Genomic DNA, 18,429 nt, shown 5'->3' on the forward strand with positions numbered 1-18,429 from the left:
CCTTTCTTCTTACCAAATTCACAGGCCCTCTCAATGAGCCACCTTCCCAAAACTCAATTTCTTTGATGTCACAATAAAAAGTCTCCAACTTTATAAAATGCATTAGCTACCAGCAATATTTCCACTTCGGTAGCTGTTGTCCCTTTTCTGAGAAGAGACTCCAATAGAGCCTTGTTACACATGGATGACTCATCTACTCAAGAAGCAACCGCCCCTCCCTGCCTCTCTGGCTTCTCAAAATCGATCTTAAAAGTGATTTCCATGTGATACCTTCCTATTCTTGTGCTTCAACTATTTCCACGAACCTAACATTATCACTGGAATAGTTCCACCATTCCACCATACTGTTTACCAAGATTATGACCAGACTTTTCATGCCATGAAATGAGGAATACTCTCATGAAAATACTTCCTACCTCTTCAGTAGTGGTATTATTTCATCCATCCAACATGCAAAAGCATTATGGTCCATCATTATGGCACTCCTATTTGCAACTAGTAGCCAAATGGCCTACTTTCACATTAAAGATCCAGATAGAAGACTTCTCTGAAGCATCCACCAAGCACATACTAGTCCAGTCCTGCCACTGAAACATCCATCCCGTGAGAGGCAATTTCACCTACAAAAGCATCCACATTATTCATGACCTTTACTGCAGTTGATGCATAGTTTTTTTTATATGAACAAGACCCATCATCAGTTGATATGAATGGTTACTGTCTGACCACTCACTGGCAGACCACAACATAGCACGCTTCAAGGGCTGTTTCATAAACCATATTACATGGAGGCTACTTCCCTCTCCTACAGCAGCTTCTTTGAATGTGATGCCAGGAACAACACTTCCAAGACACCAAATAATCTTGCCCTCGACCACATGCCTTCATCCACACTGATTCCTCACTTAACTCCCCCTCCCCTCCCCCCCATCAGCTCTCTTACTCCTTTGGCTTCCACACTAGTGCCCGCTACAATCCCCTCTCCTGTAGTTACATGTGCAACATGTTAGTCCCCCTGCCTGCAAGAAGATGACTTTTCTCTGATAGCATGTTTCTATTATCTTCCTCTACCATCTGTCCGTCTCCTAGCCACTGGCTCTCCATTATCTTCCTCACTCCAATGTCACTCTAAATGCACCACAGAAGATAGCAAAATGTTCACGTCAAGCCACAGTGCCAGGACAATGGAACTGTGTACATCTGTGTGTCTGTATACCATGACATAAAACGAAAATTCAAAATCTGAGCTGCAATCTACCTTGTTTATATGCCTATCCACTACTCAATGGCTCCACTACATAATGAATGCTTGTCTTTACTCATTCTACTGTTCATAATTAGTGTAACATACCTCCACATCAAAGGACTCTACTCATAATAGGAAAATGTTTATGCAGATAATAATGATATTGGCAGAGTATGTGTAGATCAGGCATAATATTGAAGATAGTTTTCCTTCTTGCACAGGAACTTGTCTGATACATACCTTGAAGAAGCCTTGTGGCCCCAACTTAGCTGTGTGCAGAATAATATCCCACATACTCTGAAAAAGTAAGCAAATTCATATGTAAATATCAAATACATTTTTAAATATTATCTGGTACTGATTAGAATATCACATTTTGTAAGGCAAATTACATTAGGAACTTGCATAAACCTAACAACAAGCTGTAGCAATATCAGTAGTAGCAGTACTTCATATACTGCACTAAGAAACAGATGTGTTATTATTTCGTTCCCTGATTAAGTATTTTTTTCATCTATGTCTGCTTGCTAGTACTTTCCTTTCCTGTTTGTATAGGCTGAGATATAAAATACATTTTCATTTGCTTATTCTTCTGTGTTATGTCCCAAATTATTTTTTCTGCACTCCTTAATTCTCTAACATAACATAAGTCAGTGTAAAATATATATTCAATAAGCTATAAATTACCAATGAGTGAAAAATGTTTTTTCACCTCCTGGCAGTCTTTCTTTCCTCAGTTCTATACCACCCTCCATCTCCTATACTCCATTTCATTGTGCAGTATGCACAATTCCCTCTGATTGTAACCAGAATGAGCTGACCAGTGCCACATTCCTAACCCATGCATCTGGTGCCTTTCCCTCCCAGCCATTGGTCACCCTTTCCCTGCCCTCCCTTCCACTCCTCACCACCTTTCTCCCCTCCCCACCCCACTTCACACAACCCACCAAGTGCCAGCACAATGTATTCAGCTGGGGCGTATGTGCATGCGTGCATACGTGCATGCTTGCATGTACATGAAACAGAAGCTCATAGGGAATCATTCAAGCAATGATATGGACCACAAGTGGGGAAAGCCACTGCCATAAGCTTCTCTGTAAAAGTGTGGATTGTTATGGTCCAGTGCCTGGAAAAGAACATCTTGAAAATTGTGACAGTGGTCAACCGTTTACTTTTGTGAACGTCTATGGAAGGTGGTTGAAGGGTGGTGAAACCACAATTAGACAGCAAGGTGTTGACTGTACACATCTCTTCAGAGAATGTGATCAGAGGTTTGCAGCCTGGCCACTGCTTAAAGCAGGATAGGCAGCAATCTGTGTCGGATAAGATTATTATTTATTAATTTCTTTAACTCTTTATGTGGAGCATAGGGATGCAACAAAGGATCACGTCTTCCCATCCTATTCCTTGTTGTTGACCTTCTGCTTCAACTGATCATCTCCATGTCATTTTGGGCCTGCCTCATCTCCATCATCCCTATGGGACCCAATAAAGTGCTTCCTTCACAATATGGCTGTTTCTTTCCCAGAGTATTTAGTTAGAGATGATATTTGGCCACCATATCCTCAGGATGTTTCTCAGACATCACATGTTGAATGTCTGCAGCTTATGGATTAGCTGATTTGTCATTTTCCATGTTACACATCCATACAGAAGCACAGATTTTATATAACTTTCAAATATCCACAGTTTTGTCCTCAATGTTGTTTTCTTCAACCTCCAGATAGAGCAGAGAATTGTAAAAGCACCTATGGCTTTGTTGATGCAGCTGTTAATGTCCTCTGTTGCACCACCATATGGTGTAATGATGGTCCCAAATAGCAAAACTTATCCATCCTTTCAATTACCTGGTTCCCAAGCTTAAGCTCTGCTGTGCTGTTATTGTTTGTCCACATGTCTATTGTTTTTTGAGCATTAATTTTCAAACTGACACTCTTCACTGCAGATTTCAGATCTTCTTGCTTCTCTTTCATGTCGTCAACACTGTGTGAAGGTCATCTGCAAAATGTAGGTCTTCTAGATGTGTTCTATTTTATTCCTCTCATGTTATCCATTACTTGCATAATTACAGTATTCAGTGCTATGTTAAACCCTATCGGTGAGAGCATGCAGCCTTGCTTACCTCCCGTTTTCACTGCTATTGGGTCTGAAAGCAGCCCTTGATGTTGAACCTGGCACATGTAATTTCTTGACAAGATCAATTATTTTCTTGGGAATTCTAAAAGTTTGCAGTGATGACACAGTACAATTCTTGTGCAGGCACAAGCGTTTCTTAGCATACTGTCGAGCACAAATTATTGAATACAGAGCTCTACAGCAGACAACCGCTAAGTGTTCCTATGCTGACCCATCAACACTGTCAATTATGGGCTCAGAGTAATCAAGAATGGATCATGAATCGATGAAAACATGTTACTTGGTTGGATGAATCACATTTCTTGTTATGCCTCATCCAGATGAATGGCTGCTCGAAGCATGCGTTGAGCCATGAACACAGGCTTGTGGGTGCAGTGTTATGCTATAAAGAAATTAAAAAAGGAAGGAAGATTAGGGTTTAACATCCTGTTGTATGCTATGGGAGGGGGAAGGGGGGCAGTTACCTGAGCTTCCATGGGTTCTGTGTTGGTAACTGAAGGCACCATGACAGCTGTGGGCTACGTGAACATTATTGCAGACTACCTGCATCCCTTCATGCTTGATATCTTCCCTAAAAGCAATGAATCTTCCACCAGGATAACCATCTGTGTCACAAGGCTAGAATCATGCTACACTGCCTTGAGGAGCATGATAGTGAACTCATGTTGACGTCTTGGCCATTAAATTCACCTGATCTGAACATGATGGAATACATCTAGGCACCATCAGGTACCAGCTCCATTTATTATTTGTGAACTTAAAGCACATGACTGACTTTTCTGACTGTATATTGACTGACATTCAACAAAATAATTCCATGAATTTTGGACGCTACTTCAGAAAATCTATCAATACACAATGCATCACTGACCTGTTTGTGGACTCCTTTATAATAGCTGACAAATAGTTAGATATCCAATCTTCTACTTGCGCATATCTGGGCCCATAACCTCATGATAAATTCTTGTTTTAAAGATAAGTAACTATGTCGTCATGTTTAAAGGACTAGATTTTAATGTAACTTATACACTCACAATATGCTTGAACAAGAAACAACAGATAACTGACAGAGCAAAGAGTAATTACTACATACAGTTTTTTTTTTTTTTTTTAAAGTGGAACATATATAAAAGCACCTTCCACAGTGTATAACAACAAAAGAAAGAAAAATAATTAACTCTCAACATAACTCCTGCCAGGGCATTATTTCAGAGAAATGTCTACAATTACATATACCATAAAAAACAAACTGGAAGCAAGAAAGATTAGGGTTCAATGTCCAATCAATAATGAGGTCATTAGAAATAGATTTCAAGCTTGGGATGGACAAATACAGGGTGAATTGCATAAAACTTCCACTGCAAAAGCTGTGGAAATCAAAGGTGCTAGTGACGCGCGGTTTTCACACAATGGATTGGGAGTCAGGGGTTCGTACTGTTACCCAATAAATTGACTGTAGTAATTCTTAGAAAGTCTATTTTTTGTGCAAACATAATTTTTTTCAATGGGACAATGCCTTTTGACATCAACAAACTAACAGTAGGGTAAATTAGAATGTCAGCGGTGTTCATTGCAGGATTCTAGTGCAAGTTATTTACAAAAGTTCCTACATCGACATTTGCGCAACACCTCTGGTAACAATCACGCTTTTCATAATCATATCCATGCAGTTCTTGAGGGAGAGAGATCTGATAGGGATGGGACCTATGTCGATGGGAAATGTGTACGACACTTTCCTGACTCATGCCACTTCCTCATCCAACTGTGCGGGAGCTAACGTGCGGATCAACTGTAATGGTAGCAAGAACATTAATTTCCCCCTCTTCTGTTGCCACTTGTTTCCTTCTGTTACATTGTCTAGGTTTTACACTACCAATTTCACATAACTGGTTGAAGGGGTTGATAAATAATTGCCAAGATGGTTGATGTCTATTGGGATATCTTGCCACATTCACCATACAAGAATGAACTGCATTCTTCCTATATTCTCCATACACCATGAGCTTGTCGGCTATTTCTGCATTGGTGAATCCCATGATCCACTCCCAACCTACTGCTTGGATTGTCACACATTAACTGACTAGCATGTCGCAATGCAATCAAGGAGCACACAAGCACACTGTAAGCAGATATAAAAACATCATACCGAGAAACTACAACTACGCAGTTCAAATGGCACAAACCAGTGTCAGTGCAGAAACTTCTCAAAATACAGTATCTTGTAAATGACTCACACTAGAATCTTGCAACAAACATCACTGACATTCTAATTTACCCTGCTATTGATCAGTTAATGTCAATAGCCATTGCTCCATTTTGCAAAGTGTATGTTTGCATAAAAAATACCTCTTTTTAAGAATTATTACAATCTGTTTATTGGGTAACAATATGGACCCTGACAACCAAACCATTCTATGAAAACTCCATATCAATAGCACTTTCCATTTTCGCAATATTTGTGGTGCGAGTTTTAGGTGATTCACCTATATTACAAAGGAAATGGATTGTATCTTTTTCAAAGGCACCATCCCAGCATTTGACTTAAATGATTTAGAGAAACTACAAAAAACCTAAATCAAGATAATCTTTGCTGTCCATTATGGACTGTGGATATAAGAAGTTCATAAAATAAATGTCTACAATACATACAGCTGTTGGTAAATTATTGTATCAAGAAATAAAACTAGATAGTCATGTGGGTTGTTAAAAACTGTTCAAAAGCCAAGATCACACAAAATATTTCTTAATTCAAGACAACTGGTTTCAATAGTCTTAGTTGTCATCTTCGGGTCTTAAACATTTTTTGGTAGTAAAACATGATCATTTTACACTGACCTCATTCACAAGATGTCAAGTGGATAAAACTCAGCACATTATAAACGTTTGTCATTGCCAAAATATTTAAAAACACACAGCATATTGTCCATATACATACTGCACAAAAAAAACCTTGCACCTTGTACACCTTTGAAAGTGGAGTTCAACTGTTTAGTATGCATTCAGCATATGTAAACAGGTGTGCTATTATGTACCACATTTGTAGAATGTAACAGTCATCTGTGAGCAGTATGTATATGGACATGGACTTTTGAACAAGCTGCTGTGTGTTTTTATATATTTTAGTAATGACAAACATTTATAATTTGCTGAGTTTTATCCATGTCTTGTGCACGAGGTCAGCTTAAAATGAACATGTTTTACTAAAAAAAATTTTTAGGGCTTGAAGATAACAGCTAACACTGTTGAAACCAGTTCTCTTGAATAAAAAAATATTTTGTGCGATCTTGACTTTTGAATGGTATTTAACAATTAAAACAGTTTGCCCTTCAATACTCTCATAATGAGAAAATTCAGTCAGTTGGATATTTAAAAGCCACCTCTCCAGTGTCTTAATTAAAGTAACACCTTCTTCAGTCACTTTAATTACATCAAGTAATATGTACTTAGTGTTGCATCATGTGCAATAAATAACCTTTATGTGAAACTAATCATCACAGGAATAATTTTCATGAATTTTTAGGAAATTAAGTTTCAAAAACACAGTACTGACAAATTTCCCTAGGTACTGACACTGCATGCTACGAGAGACTGTCACAATTCATGTGTTTTTCGATTTACAACAAGACAACAGTGATGCTTTTGGATCAATAGTAATTACGCTCTATGTGAAAGATCTGTTGCGCTGAAAATGGACAAAGCCCAAATTGTGTTCACATAAAAATAAATAAATATTTAGCTGCAGCTGTTGATTTTTGCAATATGGAATTCCAAAAGTTTATTTTCTCATATGTACACATCAATGCTGCTGTGCACAATGTCAGTGGTAGTCACTGAATACAGAACACAACTAGAAATGAGGCTGAGATTTTCACTCTGCAGCAGAGTGTGCACTGATATGAAACTTCCTGATAGATTAAAACTGTGTGCTGGACCGAGACTTGAACTCGGGACCTTTGCCTTTCACGGGCAAGTGCTCTATCATCTGAGCTACCCATGCACGACTCACAACCCGTTCTGGTAATAAATAGAGAGACAAGCTGAATATTCAAACAAACAGGAACATTCACTGCACCTTATATATTTGGCATTGTACCTTAAATTCTCCTGGTCGGGCATTCATAGTACGTGTTTTGAGCACATCAATAGGTTGAGTTAGTGTAGTAGCCACCGCTCCCTGTAAAAATGTAAACAAGAAATATTGACCGAATGATAACACAAGTACAATGTTGCTTGTTTAATACATTTTACAAATTTATGCATTTCTAGAAAATATATATCATGCAGCAACAAAATGTTATACCACATTTAAAGGAAACCACAAAAACAAACTGCACAACACACTCAAGCCAAAAGTGTAAAAAATTGTTTGTGGATTACAGGGGGAAAGGAGCAAGATTCGAGTTTAATGCCTCATTGACGTGAAGGTGTGGGAGCACTTACTCAGATGGAGGAGGAAAGCCAGTGCTGACCTATTTGAGGACCTCAGCAGCATTTGCCGACAACAATTTATGGAAAAACAGAAAATCTCGATCCACTGGCTGGAAGGAGATTTGAAACCAACTCCTCATAAACACACACAAAGTGTCTTGAATATTGTGATACTGTGCTTGGTAAAGAAAACTACAGTCAACCAGTTGCAGCTGAGAATTTGTTGATGATGATAATTATTAATTATTTCAGAAGTCCCTTCCCTGAAACCTCTGTATTTCACACATGAAATAACTCTGCTTCAAGGAAATGAACTGACATTCGGTTGAAACAACTGAAGTCATGACTTCCAGAACAGCACAAGTCCAGCAACCTTACTTCTGAAAAAAATCAATTATTTTTGTATATCTCTGAAAAGCCTAGATTGCTAATCACCACATAGAGAAGACACTGAGTCACAGATGGGCACAACAAAAAGACTGTTACACATCTAAGCTTCCAGTCTTCTTCTAAGGAGGAGAACACATGCACATTAGCAAAAGCACAACTCTCACACACACATGACCACTGCCTCAGCAGCCAAAGACAGTGGTCATGTGTGTGTGAGTTGTGGAGTTGTGCCTGCATCAATGTGTGTGTGTGTGTGTGTGTGTGTGTGTGTGTGTGTGTGTGTGTGTGTGTGTGTGTGTGTGTGTGTGTTTCATATCACTGAAATAGAATGAATGGTTTAAGTGTGAAAAAATATTAAAGGAAGTCATTGTGTTCCAGATTGTACAACTTCAAAATAAGAGAGCCAAAAGAAAGCTAGAAGCTAGAAACATAGTTTATTTTTCTTAATGTTTTGACAACAGTGTGGACAATACATTCACACTTTTAATCTGGGTGCCAGACTTCACTTTATGAGTTAGCATGTTTCTCCTTTTACATTCTGTGTTTCTCCATCAGTTCTCCTAAATATCAGTGATATTAAGGATCATTGGCTGTTATGTACTTCCCAGTGTCCTTTACCTTGGGAGCTTTTATTAGTATTTCTTCTTCATAAAGACATTTAAGCAACTGATAATTAAGAATCCCTACCTGAAATGAAATGTACAGGTGATCAGACTACATGTAGTATTGCTCACAGTCACTCTTTTCTTACAGTACTTAATGAGAGTGGAGAATAAGATTTTGTAATCTATGGTCATGCATTGTTCAATATCAACAATACTTATATTACTAGCAGTTTCCGGATTATCTTAACCCACTGATATGGTATGTAAACAGTATCTTGCTGTCTTTTCTTCAACTGTACATGGACAAAATCACAATTACATGGCAAGTATGGATGGCTCTAGTTCAAGGACCTGTGCTGTTATCTACATCACTGCCTTTACAACATATCTCTAAGTCAAGAATTTTGTGCTGTTCTGAAGGTCAATGATACACCTAGCTTAGGATGACTACACTGACACCAATAACTTGTATAGTGCTACAAGTGGCCTTGTGCCATTTTGGAATTAATGGCTTATATTGTTTAGATGTGGTATCTGGAGTAGCATCCCACCTATACAAGAATCTGCTTTTGCAGATATTGCAAACTAATTATGGTCCAAATGGTAGGAATACATATCATGGAACAAAAACCTTCTCAGGAAAAATAATCTTAAGTGTACTCAACAAAAAGTAGCAGTTCAAACAGCAGCAGCAGAAGACAACAACAGGACACTGTATTTTAAAAATTCTCTAAAAATGAAGAGAGATGTGAAAGCTCTTAAAAAAGCAATCACCACTTTATACACAAAATGCTTGCACGGTGTTGCAAATCAGTAAGGTCGTTGATAAATATGGCACACACAATAGAAACACTTAACTATTGTCAAAATACAAAAGCTAAAACATGATCTTCACAAACTTAATTTCATAAAGGGAAGTTATTCCTGCAGGAATTTTTACAATATAGATAGTCCAGACCAAAAGACAAATAGAAAGAAGGAAGTGCCATGAGGAGAGTAAACGATGATCTGGAAAAACCACTGCATTCATACTGAAATTTAATTCATTGGCACTGTCAAAAGATAAGGGCTACATTCATTTGTGTTGAAGTGAGAGGCAGCATCTTCAACTTAATAAATATTTTAAACATCAGAATGTCCTGATAGAACAAACATATTGTACTCTATCAACTGTCGTAAGAAACCTTCAACAAAGAGGTTCCAAAAATCTAATCCCACAGCTCCCAGACATTTCCTCGTTCACAAATTTTTGTGCACACAATGTAGTATTTTATTTTCTTACCAACATTACAATAAGTTCAGCTGTTAAGGTCTTCCTCCTATTGAAATAACTGGTCTTCTGAATATCTGGCAAAACACGTACATCTAACATTGCTTTGGGACAATTCTCCATCAATGATCTTTTATTATGCATTTGTTCTCTGTCAGAAAGTGTGGAGAGATAGGAAGACAAGCAGTTATGTAAGGGGAAAAAAGGGTATAAGAAGATTCTAAACTGACCTCTTGGCTAGTTAAATTGGATGCTGTGCAGGCAGCTGGTCTCTGTTCAATATACAAACAGTATCTGGAAACAGATGGATCACTTTAGAAACATGATCCACCAGTCTGTCAAGTCCACAGTAGTCTTGTGACCAATCAGAAAGCAACATGTTCTCTGGTGAAGTGGAGCTGCTATGTATGTGACACTGCAGATACTTGATGCAGAGAACCTGACTGCCATTTGGATGCTGAGAAGAAATACCAAAATATTATTAATGAGAGGTAGATAATTTTCCAAATTTTACCATCCCTTCACTGACTGTGGAAAACAAATCAAGTTATAAAGTAACAGGCAGAAGCAGCTACTGGAAGATACTTCTGTAAAGTACACTAACAACCAGTTTCCACTAGCACTAGTCCATTCACACTGCAAACTAAAGGCAATTACTTGAAGATTGTATAACATTAAGTTGCATTTGCTACAAAAATATGGCACAAACAGAAACATCAAAGTAATGTAAAGCACTGTAATTAATATTTTGTGTTGTTGAAACTGATGAAAATAATTCATAATTCCTCTTTATAAAATATTATGTAGTATTAATCCTGTTATATAATGGATTAACAAACAAAACCACCACATATTTCTTCTTGCAGCTTTATTATTACTTCTACTCTCAAAGACATAAAATGAACAGTGTGTTTAGCTACGATCCTGAACATCGTCCCAATCCTTGTCAATCTCAAATGGGACGTCCTATTGCACAGTACAGGTGTCTTCAGAACTAAGATTCGCACTACTCCATCTCTCTCCAATCGTCTTTCACTAATGTGTACACTCTTCACATGTGCCTCAGCTGTGTATCTTCCTGTAAGAGAACAATATTTCCCACTCAGAATATGAAAGGTTTCTTGTGAGGATTCTGGGCTTCACGATGGTGTCTTGAGTTCCTGAAGACATTCTTTCTTCCATCTCCTTATGACGTAATTTTGCAGCATTTTTCTTTCCCTCACCTCTTAACAAAGATCCTCCAATATAATGGGTACAGGACAAGCGGGAAATGTGGACAGGCATTCGTCAGTTAAGAAATGGCTTGGTGTTAGTAATACTGAATCAACCTGTGTGATTGGTAGCAAGTTGATGGTGGCTTCTATCTCCACAAACAAAGTTCTAACTATGAGAAAAATGTTCACATTTGTAAATATTGATGAGTTTTGGCTGCATTATGCATTGGTGACAATGAAAATTTGTTCACAGGCTGGGACTCAAACCTGGATCTTCCGCTTGACACAAGTTGTTGCCTTGACCGCCTCAGCCACTCGAGCACACTCCCCGGACCAACCCATACTTCCACACGTCACAGTTTTCATCTACAGCCTATACTTGCATATACCATAATCGCCTGAATTACAAGGTTTTGTCTCCATAACAAGAAACCATGTTTCATTTAACTTCCTCATATCAATCAGCACTACATAGAATGCCTTCAACAGCTCCTTAGTTGTCATCCAAGTATCCTCAGAGGAAGACGTGTCTGCCAGTACCAGAAATTGAATGTTTTTAGTCTATAGAAGACTGAAACTGCTCCAAAAACCTAGATCACTTCTCTCTTTCTGCAGAAAATAGCTCTAATCTGATGGCTGAAAGTTTGATGGTAAATGTCACAGGTCATTGAGCTGCCATAGCGACTGAGAAGCTAATGCAAATATCAGGTGTGCAACCAATGAAGGCAAACTATCTACAGTCTATCTAGTTGTCTTCAGAAGTGCCTTCCTGAGGTGTCGATACATTCTTCACACTTCATGACATTGGCACCATAGTCCGTGTCAGAAAGCAGACTCTGGATTGCACTGTCAAACATACTCGAACAATCTATGGTCTCTCCCAGATTCATCCAAAAGCACTCATGGTCTGTATCTTTGCTTGTCTCTCTTTCATCAGTTGCTGTAATGAAGCATGTTACTAGTGTTCTTTCAGTCTTTCATTTCCTTTTCAAATTTCACAGGCATATATCTGTACCTGTTTCTGTCACAGTGTCTTTAAGCGCCACTGCATGCAGAGTATCAAAGAATATAGTACTAAGAGCTGTCATAGATGGAATTGTCTCAGATTATCATTATGTGGGAACAGCCAAATAATGTAGTAATATGAACAAATAATAGATGGCATTGCTTGCAGTTCAATATTTTATAACCTTAAACTGTCACTACTTTTACTATTAATATTCCAAAATAGCAACAGTAGAGTGCATTCAGTCCATGAATGAACTGCACAACACTTGCAGAACTTATTCAATATACATTTGCCAGAACATTAAAAAGTACTATTCTAATGATGTGCCAATGTTACGTAACTGCACACTGCACTTATATATTATGTTTCTGCTCTTATCTCAATTCAAGGACATGGAAAGTGCAGAAAACACTTTTTGTCTTGCTCCTGCACTTCCCCTCCAACACATCACTAGTTCCAGGGTTTTGACACCTTGTTATATGTCATGAATTGACAAATAAGACGCTGTGTGTCTTTTCTTACGGCATTATTATCACTTCTACCATCAAAGATATTATATTCTGGAGATAAATGAAGAACAGAGTATTTATTTACAATCCTCACCATCCAACCCTCCCCCAACATATAAGCTACAAGCTGGAGTGATCCACTATTCTATTTGTCACATCATTTCCATTTCATTTCATGTATTAGCCTAAGATTTTTTTGTAGTAATTTGTGTGTGTGTGTGTGTGTGTGTGTGTGTGTGTGTGTGTGTGTGTGTGTGTGTCAGTCAGTGACACAACAAAACTCATCACACCCAAGCTGTGATCTTTGTTTCTGTAGTAATGAAGCATAGCTGCACTTATCAGGGTACATGAGCAAACAGAACAACTGATTTTGAAGTTCTGGAAATCATCAGTTACATCCAGAGCCTCTGCATGACATTAAAACAGGAATATGCAGTATACTTTATGCAACACAAATTATTTGACCAATCTTTTTCCACCAAATTTATGACAGATTTATGAATAATATGCACAATATTTTTCTAGAGGCATAACAACTAATGAAAAGACCTACAGTCATTTCATATATGACAAGGCAAGAGTACACACCTCCAATTTGTCTATGATAATATTACTAGGCCTTTCAGTTGATAGGACATTTCCTAATATACATATGTATGAATAAAGTAATCTAGAAGTAATTCCCATAATTAGCAGTGTGAATAGATTAGCACTAGTCATAATTTGGTTTTGGTATACTTTACAGAACCTGTCTGCAGAGGCTGCTTCTGTCTATTAATGAATAACTTAATTCGATCTCCATCCCTAAAGGTTCTTCCTCATTATGGGTTTTTTGGGAAATGATATGTTAATGAATGAATGAATCTGAATGGTTGAATGAACCACAAAGACACCTGTGTCATCTGTTAATGAAAAAGTATGTGTTGTAATTGTCTCATCCTCCTACACCAACAAGGAATATGATTTCTTACAGGTCTCTAAGGATATCAACCATGAGTCAAATCATACACTACGGGCAGCACTTCCATCACTCTGCTCTCACTGTGAGTGGTGCCACAACATAGAAACACACCCACAGTATACTTCATTCCAAGTGGCATACAATGGTTGTCTCTGGATGGGCTTAAAAGGAGCAGTTCAGTCCCAAATATCTGCATTCAGCAACTGCTTTCAGGGAGGGATACAACATAATCTCAGTTCATTGCTGAGTACAATGTGTCGTCATTAATTAGCAGTCCATGCTCCCCAGTCATGACACCATTCCAAATGCAGCCGTTAGTGTTGTGGTTTTAATGGCAGCCGAGACATGGGACAGTAATTCTCTAGTCTGGCTGTTGCTTGTCTCTGACCAATTGCGTAGGATGACACTGTTTGTAGCATGAAGTCCATTACTTGTTCTTGGATGGCAGGTGCAGATGAAAAGAGGTCATGATGTGCTTGATGCACAATACAGCTATCTTCCCTTGTGGTTGTCAGGCATAATCGACGGGAACCTTGACAATGAATATGCCTGCCGTCACATTCCCATGCAGTCCAACATTGGGCAACTGTTGCATCTGAATTCCCCAAAAAGCTGATACTGCATGATTCAATATGCAGGCCAAATGGAGACTGACAATTATGACCTTGCAAACTATGCTAGATTCTGATAATGCCATCTCACATGAGTACATGGAATTTCCAAGTTCTTCACAGTGGTCACTCAACATCTGATGCAGTTCATGCACCTTATATACCCTACCAAGCCTGGTAACTACATTAAACACACATCACTAATGCACTCTGGTCACCACTGTATTTGTCACAGAGGATCACAACTCTGAGTAATGTACCTGATGAACTCTGTGTACGTGTACACAGTTACGTCGTCATGTGCCCAGGTATATGTATGTGCACTCCATAACTCTGAAAAAGTGTTTACCCAAGGCCTACAAAAGTTCTGTCTTGTTTATGTGCCTTTCGACTATAAACTGTCTGGTCAATGGTTACTTTTATTCCCAAAATTATTTAAATAACTTCCTAATACTATATAAATATACCAAAGAGAGAGAAAATTAGTAGCCCTTAAGAGCAAACTAAAGATTAAGGTAAAAATGATAATATCAATAGCGTACATTTTTGCTCCGATTTGTTTTTAGTTGTCACGACAACTATTTGAAAAGATGACCCATTTTATGCTTTAAAAGCATCCCTGTCTAGGGTTCAGACTGGAATTCTTTGTACTGGTGCAATAGGTGTTGGGCAGGAAAATGCAAAGCTCCATTTATTCCAAATGAAATTCAAAGAGGTTATCTCAAGCATTCCTGCTATAATTTATCAGAATATTCACACTCTGGGGTGTAAATTCTACTTAACATTTATGTTCATACTAAATATGTTTTGAATTTACCAGTATGTAGACAGCTAATAGAATTCTACCTAAAGTAACATAAACATTTAGTCTCAAGTATCTGACTAAAACAGCAGTCAACTAGTGTAAGAGGAAGAATGGCTTTTTACGTATTATTATTTTGGAAGTAATTTACATATGTGAGTGGATCAGAAAAGTTTTCTAGTCAAGCTGACATAAGTCATGAGGCATGATTTGACAAGCATGCTTATTAGCAAGAGGCCTCTCACAAGGAATCATCTCCAACATTCATGTGTTGTGACTTCTGAAATCTGCAGAAAACTCAAACCATCATAAGCAGATACAGATCTCTGCAACAGACCTTTCTAATGCAATTTCAGCGTGGTGATGAAAGAGTTACCTCATTCCACATGAAACTCAAAGTTCTCTCAACTGTTATTATTTTTATTTATTAATGATTATGTATAAGAATAAAAGCCATTTCTAATACTTCAAAATATGTCCAGCAAGTTACTTAAAAAGCAAAAGAATGGAACACTTCCTAAAGCAGCACACCAATCATAATAGTATTGCCTAAACATGCAGGCTATTATCTATAACTATCAATGTACAACTATACAGCAGTAATACATAAATTTACAAGTATTTACTTTTCATAAGATGCTGGAAACCAATACCACACACTGTCAAATAAAACAACATTTTACAATGTTGTTATAAGTTTTTAATCTTGCTATTACACTTAACAGATTTATCATTTTTTGGTATGGTTTCATACGGACACCACAACAAAATGTTTATATAAAACATTACATTAACAAAAATAAACAATAGAAAGTCCAGGATAGAATAACTACAATATGGAAAGGATGGACTGCTAAGTCGCAGACAGGCACAGTGAAAAGAATACTAGAAATATATAAGCTTTTAAACAAAGCCCCTTATCAGAAGCAGAACTCTCACACATTAACACTGCAACTACTCCACATTCAGGCTCTGGTGACTGTAGGCAGTAGCATGTCCAGGTGATTTGTTGTTCTGTGAATGTGTGATACTTCTAAATTGCAATTTTTTCAAAGAAAATGCCTTTTTTGCATGCTGCACATCGACATTTTTATTTTTATTTATGCATCCAGATGCATTTCGCCCTTTTTAGAAGGCATCTTCAGTGGGTGAAAAGGCAAAACGCATCTGGGTGCATAAATAAAAATAAAAATTTCGATGTGCAGCATGCAAAAAAGGCATTTTCTTTGAAATATCTGCAATTTATATACAACAGCTGCAAAACTGGCCACTACAAGAAATGTGTGAGACTTCTACTTCTGACAGAGGATTTTGTCTGAAGGATATAGTTCTGGTATTCTTTTCATTGTGCCTGTCTTTGGCTCAACGTCTCATCTGTGTGGTGAGTAGCAATCTATGCTTTCCATGTTGTACAGAAACAAAAAGATGGTTTAACTAATATACAGAGACAAAAATGTCATCTCAGGTATTACGCACTCACCGCCACAATGCTTGCTAGGAAGTGGGTGCTAATGTTGTCTTTGAGATCTAAATAATACATTAGCATTCCTTTGCACTGGTCATAGAAAGTTAGTTGACCCACAGTCATCAATATCGATCGACCAGTAGCCATAGTCGCTCCTGAGAAAAGTCCACGCATGCCTTCTTCTTTGTATATGCGTGCCAGCCCGTCAAATACATGTCGATAACTATATTTGCAAACAGAGCACAATGAAATTGCATTCTGCAAATAAGGTACAATATTAAGAATTTTAGATTAGAATACAACCACATAAAAAGATGATGAATGAATGCATAATTCATCAGCAGGAAAAGAAACAACTTCACATACAAAACCGCACATTCTTCAGAATTTAGTAACCACTAAATAAAAGCAAGTAACAATCATCAATAGGCCTACTGTCACAACTGCAGTTTTATGATACAATCATTACTAATTTATTATAACATAAACAAAATTAGTGTTCATAAATTCAATGATTGTTCACAATTTAATATGACTACCACAAAAAGAGAACATTGTGCACCCACACAAATATTTTCCTCCTGCATTAATCTTGCTGACAAATAATATAAATCCTTCTGAAACACTTAACAGAGAACTATTGTGAACATGATCCACAAGACACGAAAATAACTAAGTAGCTAACAACAGATCTGAATTATTCAGCAAATGACTTATCATAGTTGATTGTGTGAGATTGATTGCACTCTAAGTTGTGTGGTACCCACATTAAAAAAAGAAAGAAGATAAACTTATGTTGATGCTTATGAAAAGTGAAGAACTAAGAGAACTCTTGTGGTCTTACTGCAATCAAAAAATATGAATCTTCTAATTTTCAGATGCTAAGTCAGAAAATAGTGTTTCTTGTTTATATGTTTAGGTATTGTGCCTCCTTCATCACGCAGAAATTCACACACTGTTCGCTTTATGTAAAACTATAACATAGTCCAAAGTTATTGCAATAATATTGCTACCTGCTTCCCAGAGAGTTTGGATACAGTTATAAATGTTCTATTTTAGTGGATTACATTACTGTTGTGCCCAGCCTTTCTTTTTTGTGATAACACTACTGAATTTTCTTCAAATGCATTATTGACACTTTTCCCTTAGTTAAAATTTCCAGGTTGACATACTGTGGTCAGTATATGAAACTATTTTCTGATGTTTCATCTCTGACTGCAGGAGACATCTTCAGAGGTAAAATGGCCACTGCCTGCAGTAATGCAACTGCTTTACCACAACTTCCAAATGTTATCACAATGTACCAATAGCAGCTACAATGCTACATAGTGCTGCAGTTGCATGCCCGGTATGGGACTGGCACACACGAGTGCACCATCTACCATCTGATGGCAGGATCTCATCAGGCACACCACTGGCATTGCCTCCACCATTGCCACAGTGACCAGCCAATGTATCGTCTATTGGTTCTCCTATCGTCCAATCGCCACTCCCCAGATTTGATACGGCCCACATAACTGTATTCAGCGAATGTGTGTTACTCTCTTGTTACAGTGCTTCTCTCACTGTACAGCTCTATGGACTTGTGATTTACACACTTACTGTAACATCACGTTCAGTCTCAATAAAAACCGCCTGTTGCGTGTTTCTGTTTCCTTACGTGAGTTATTACAGAGGTGGTGACATGTTTGGTTGCTCACAACACGTGGACTGTGTTTTGATATGTACGAACTGTGCTTCAACACTCAAATAATACCATCAAGACACTCATCACTTTTGTGTG

At 37.7% G+C, this 18,429-nt stretch overlaps 1 protein-coding gene across 6 annotated transcripts in view; it reads right to left on the minus strand.

Annotated features, from left to right (window-relative positions):
* Positions 1-18,429, minus strand: part of LOC124776982 (mitochondrial dicarboxylate carrier-like) — a 153,011-nt gene that overhangs the window by 70,562 nt on the left and 64,020 nt on the right. For 5 of the 6 annotated variants that reach the window (XR_007015676.1, XM_047252223.1, XM_047252222.1 and 2 more), the window contains exons 5-7: positions 16,662-16,869; positions 7,476-7,556; positions 1,487-1,543 (exon numbers count right to left, since the gene is read on the minus strand). Coding sequence is in view for 4 of the 6 variants with exons in the window: in XM_047252223.1 (XP_047108179.1) it covers positions 1,487-1,543; positions 7,476-7,556; positions 16,662-16,869 (346 nt within the window). In the remaining 2 variants the exon portion in view is untranslated. Of the gene's footprint in view, positions 1-1,486; positions 1,544-7,475; positions 7,557-10,305; positions 10,533-16,661; positions 16,870-18,429 lie in introns of those variants that run through there. The other variant, XR_007015677.1, reaches the window with a different exon arrangement.

This window comes from Schistocerca piceifrons, chromosome 2, assembly GCF_021461385.2.
Source record: "Schistocerca piceifrons isolate TAMUIC-IGC-003096 chromosome 2, iqSchPice1.1, whole genome shotgun sequence".
Taxonomy (NCBI): Eukaryota; Metazoa; Arthropoda; class Insecta; order Orthoptera; family Acrididae; genus Schistocerca; species Schistocerca piceifrons.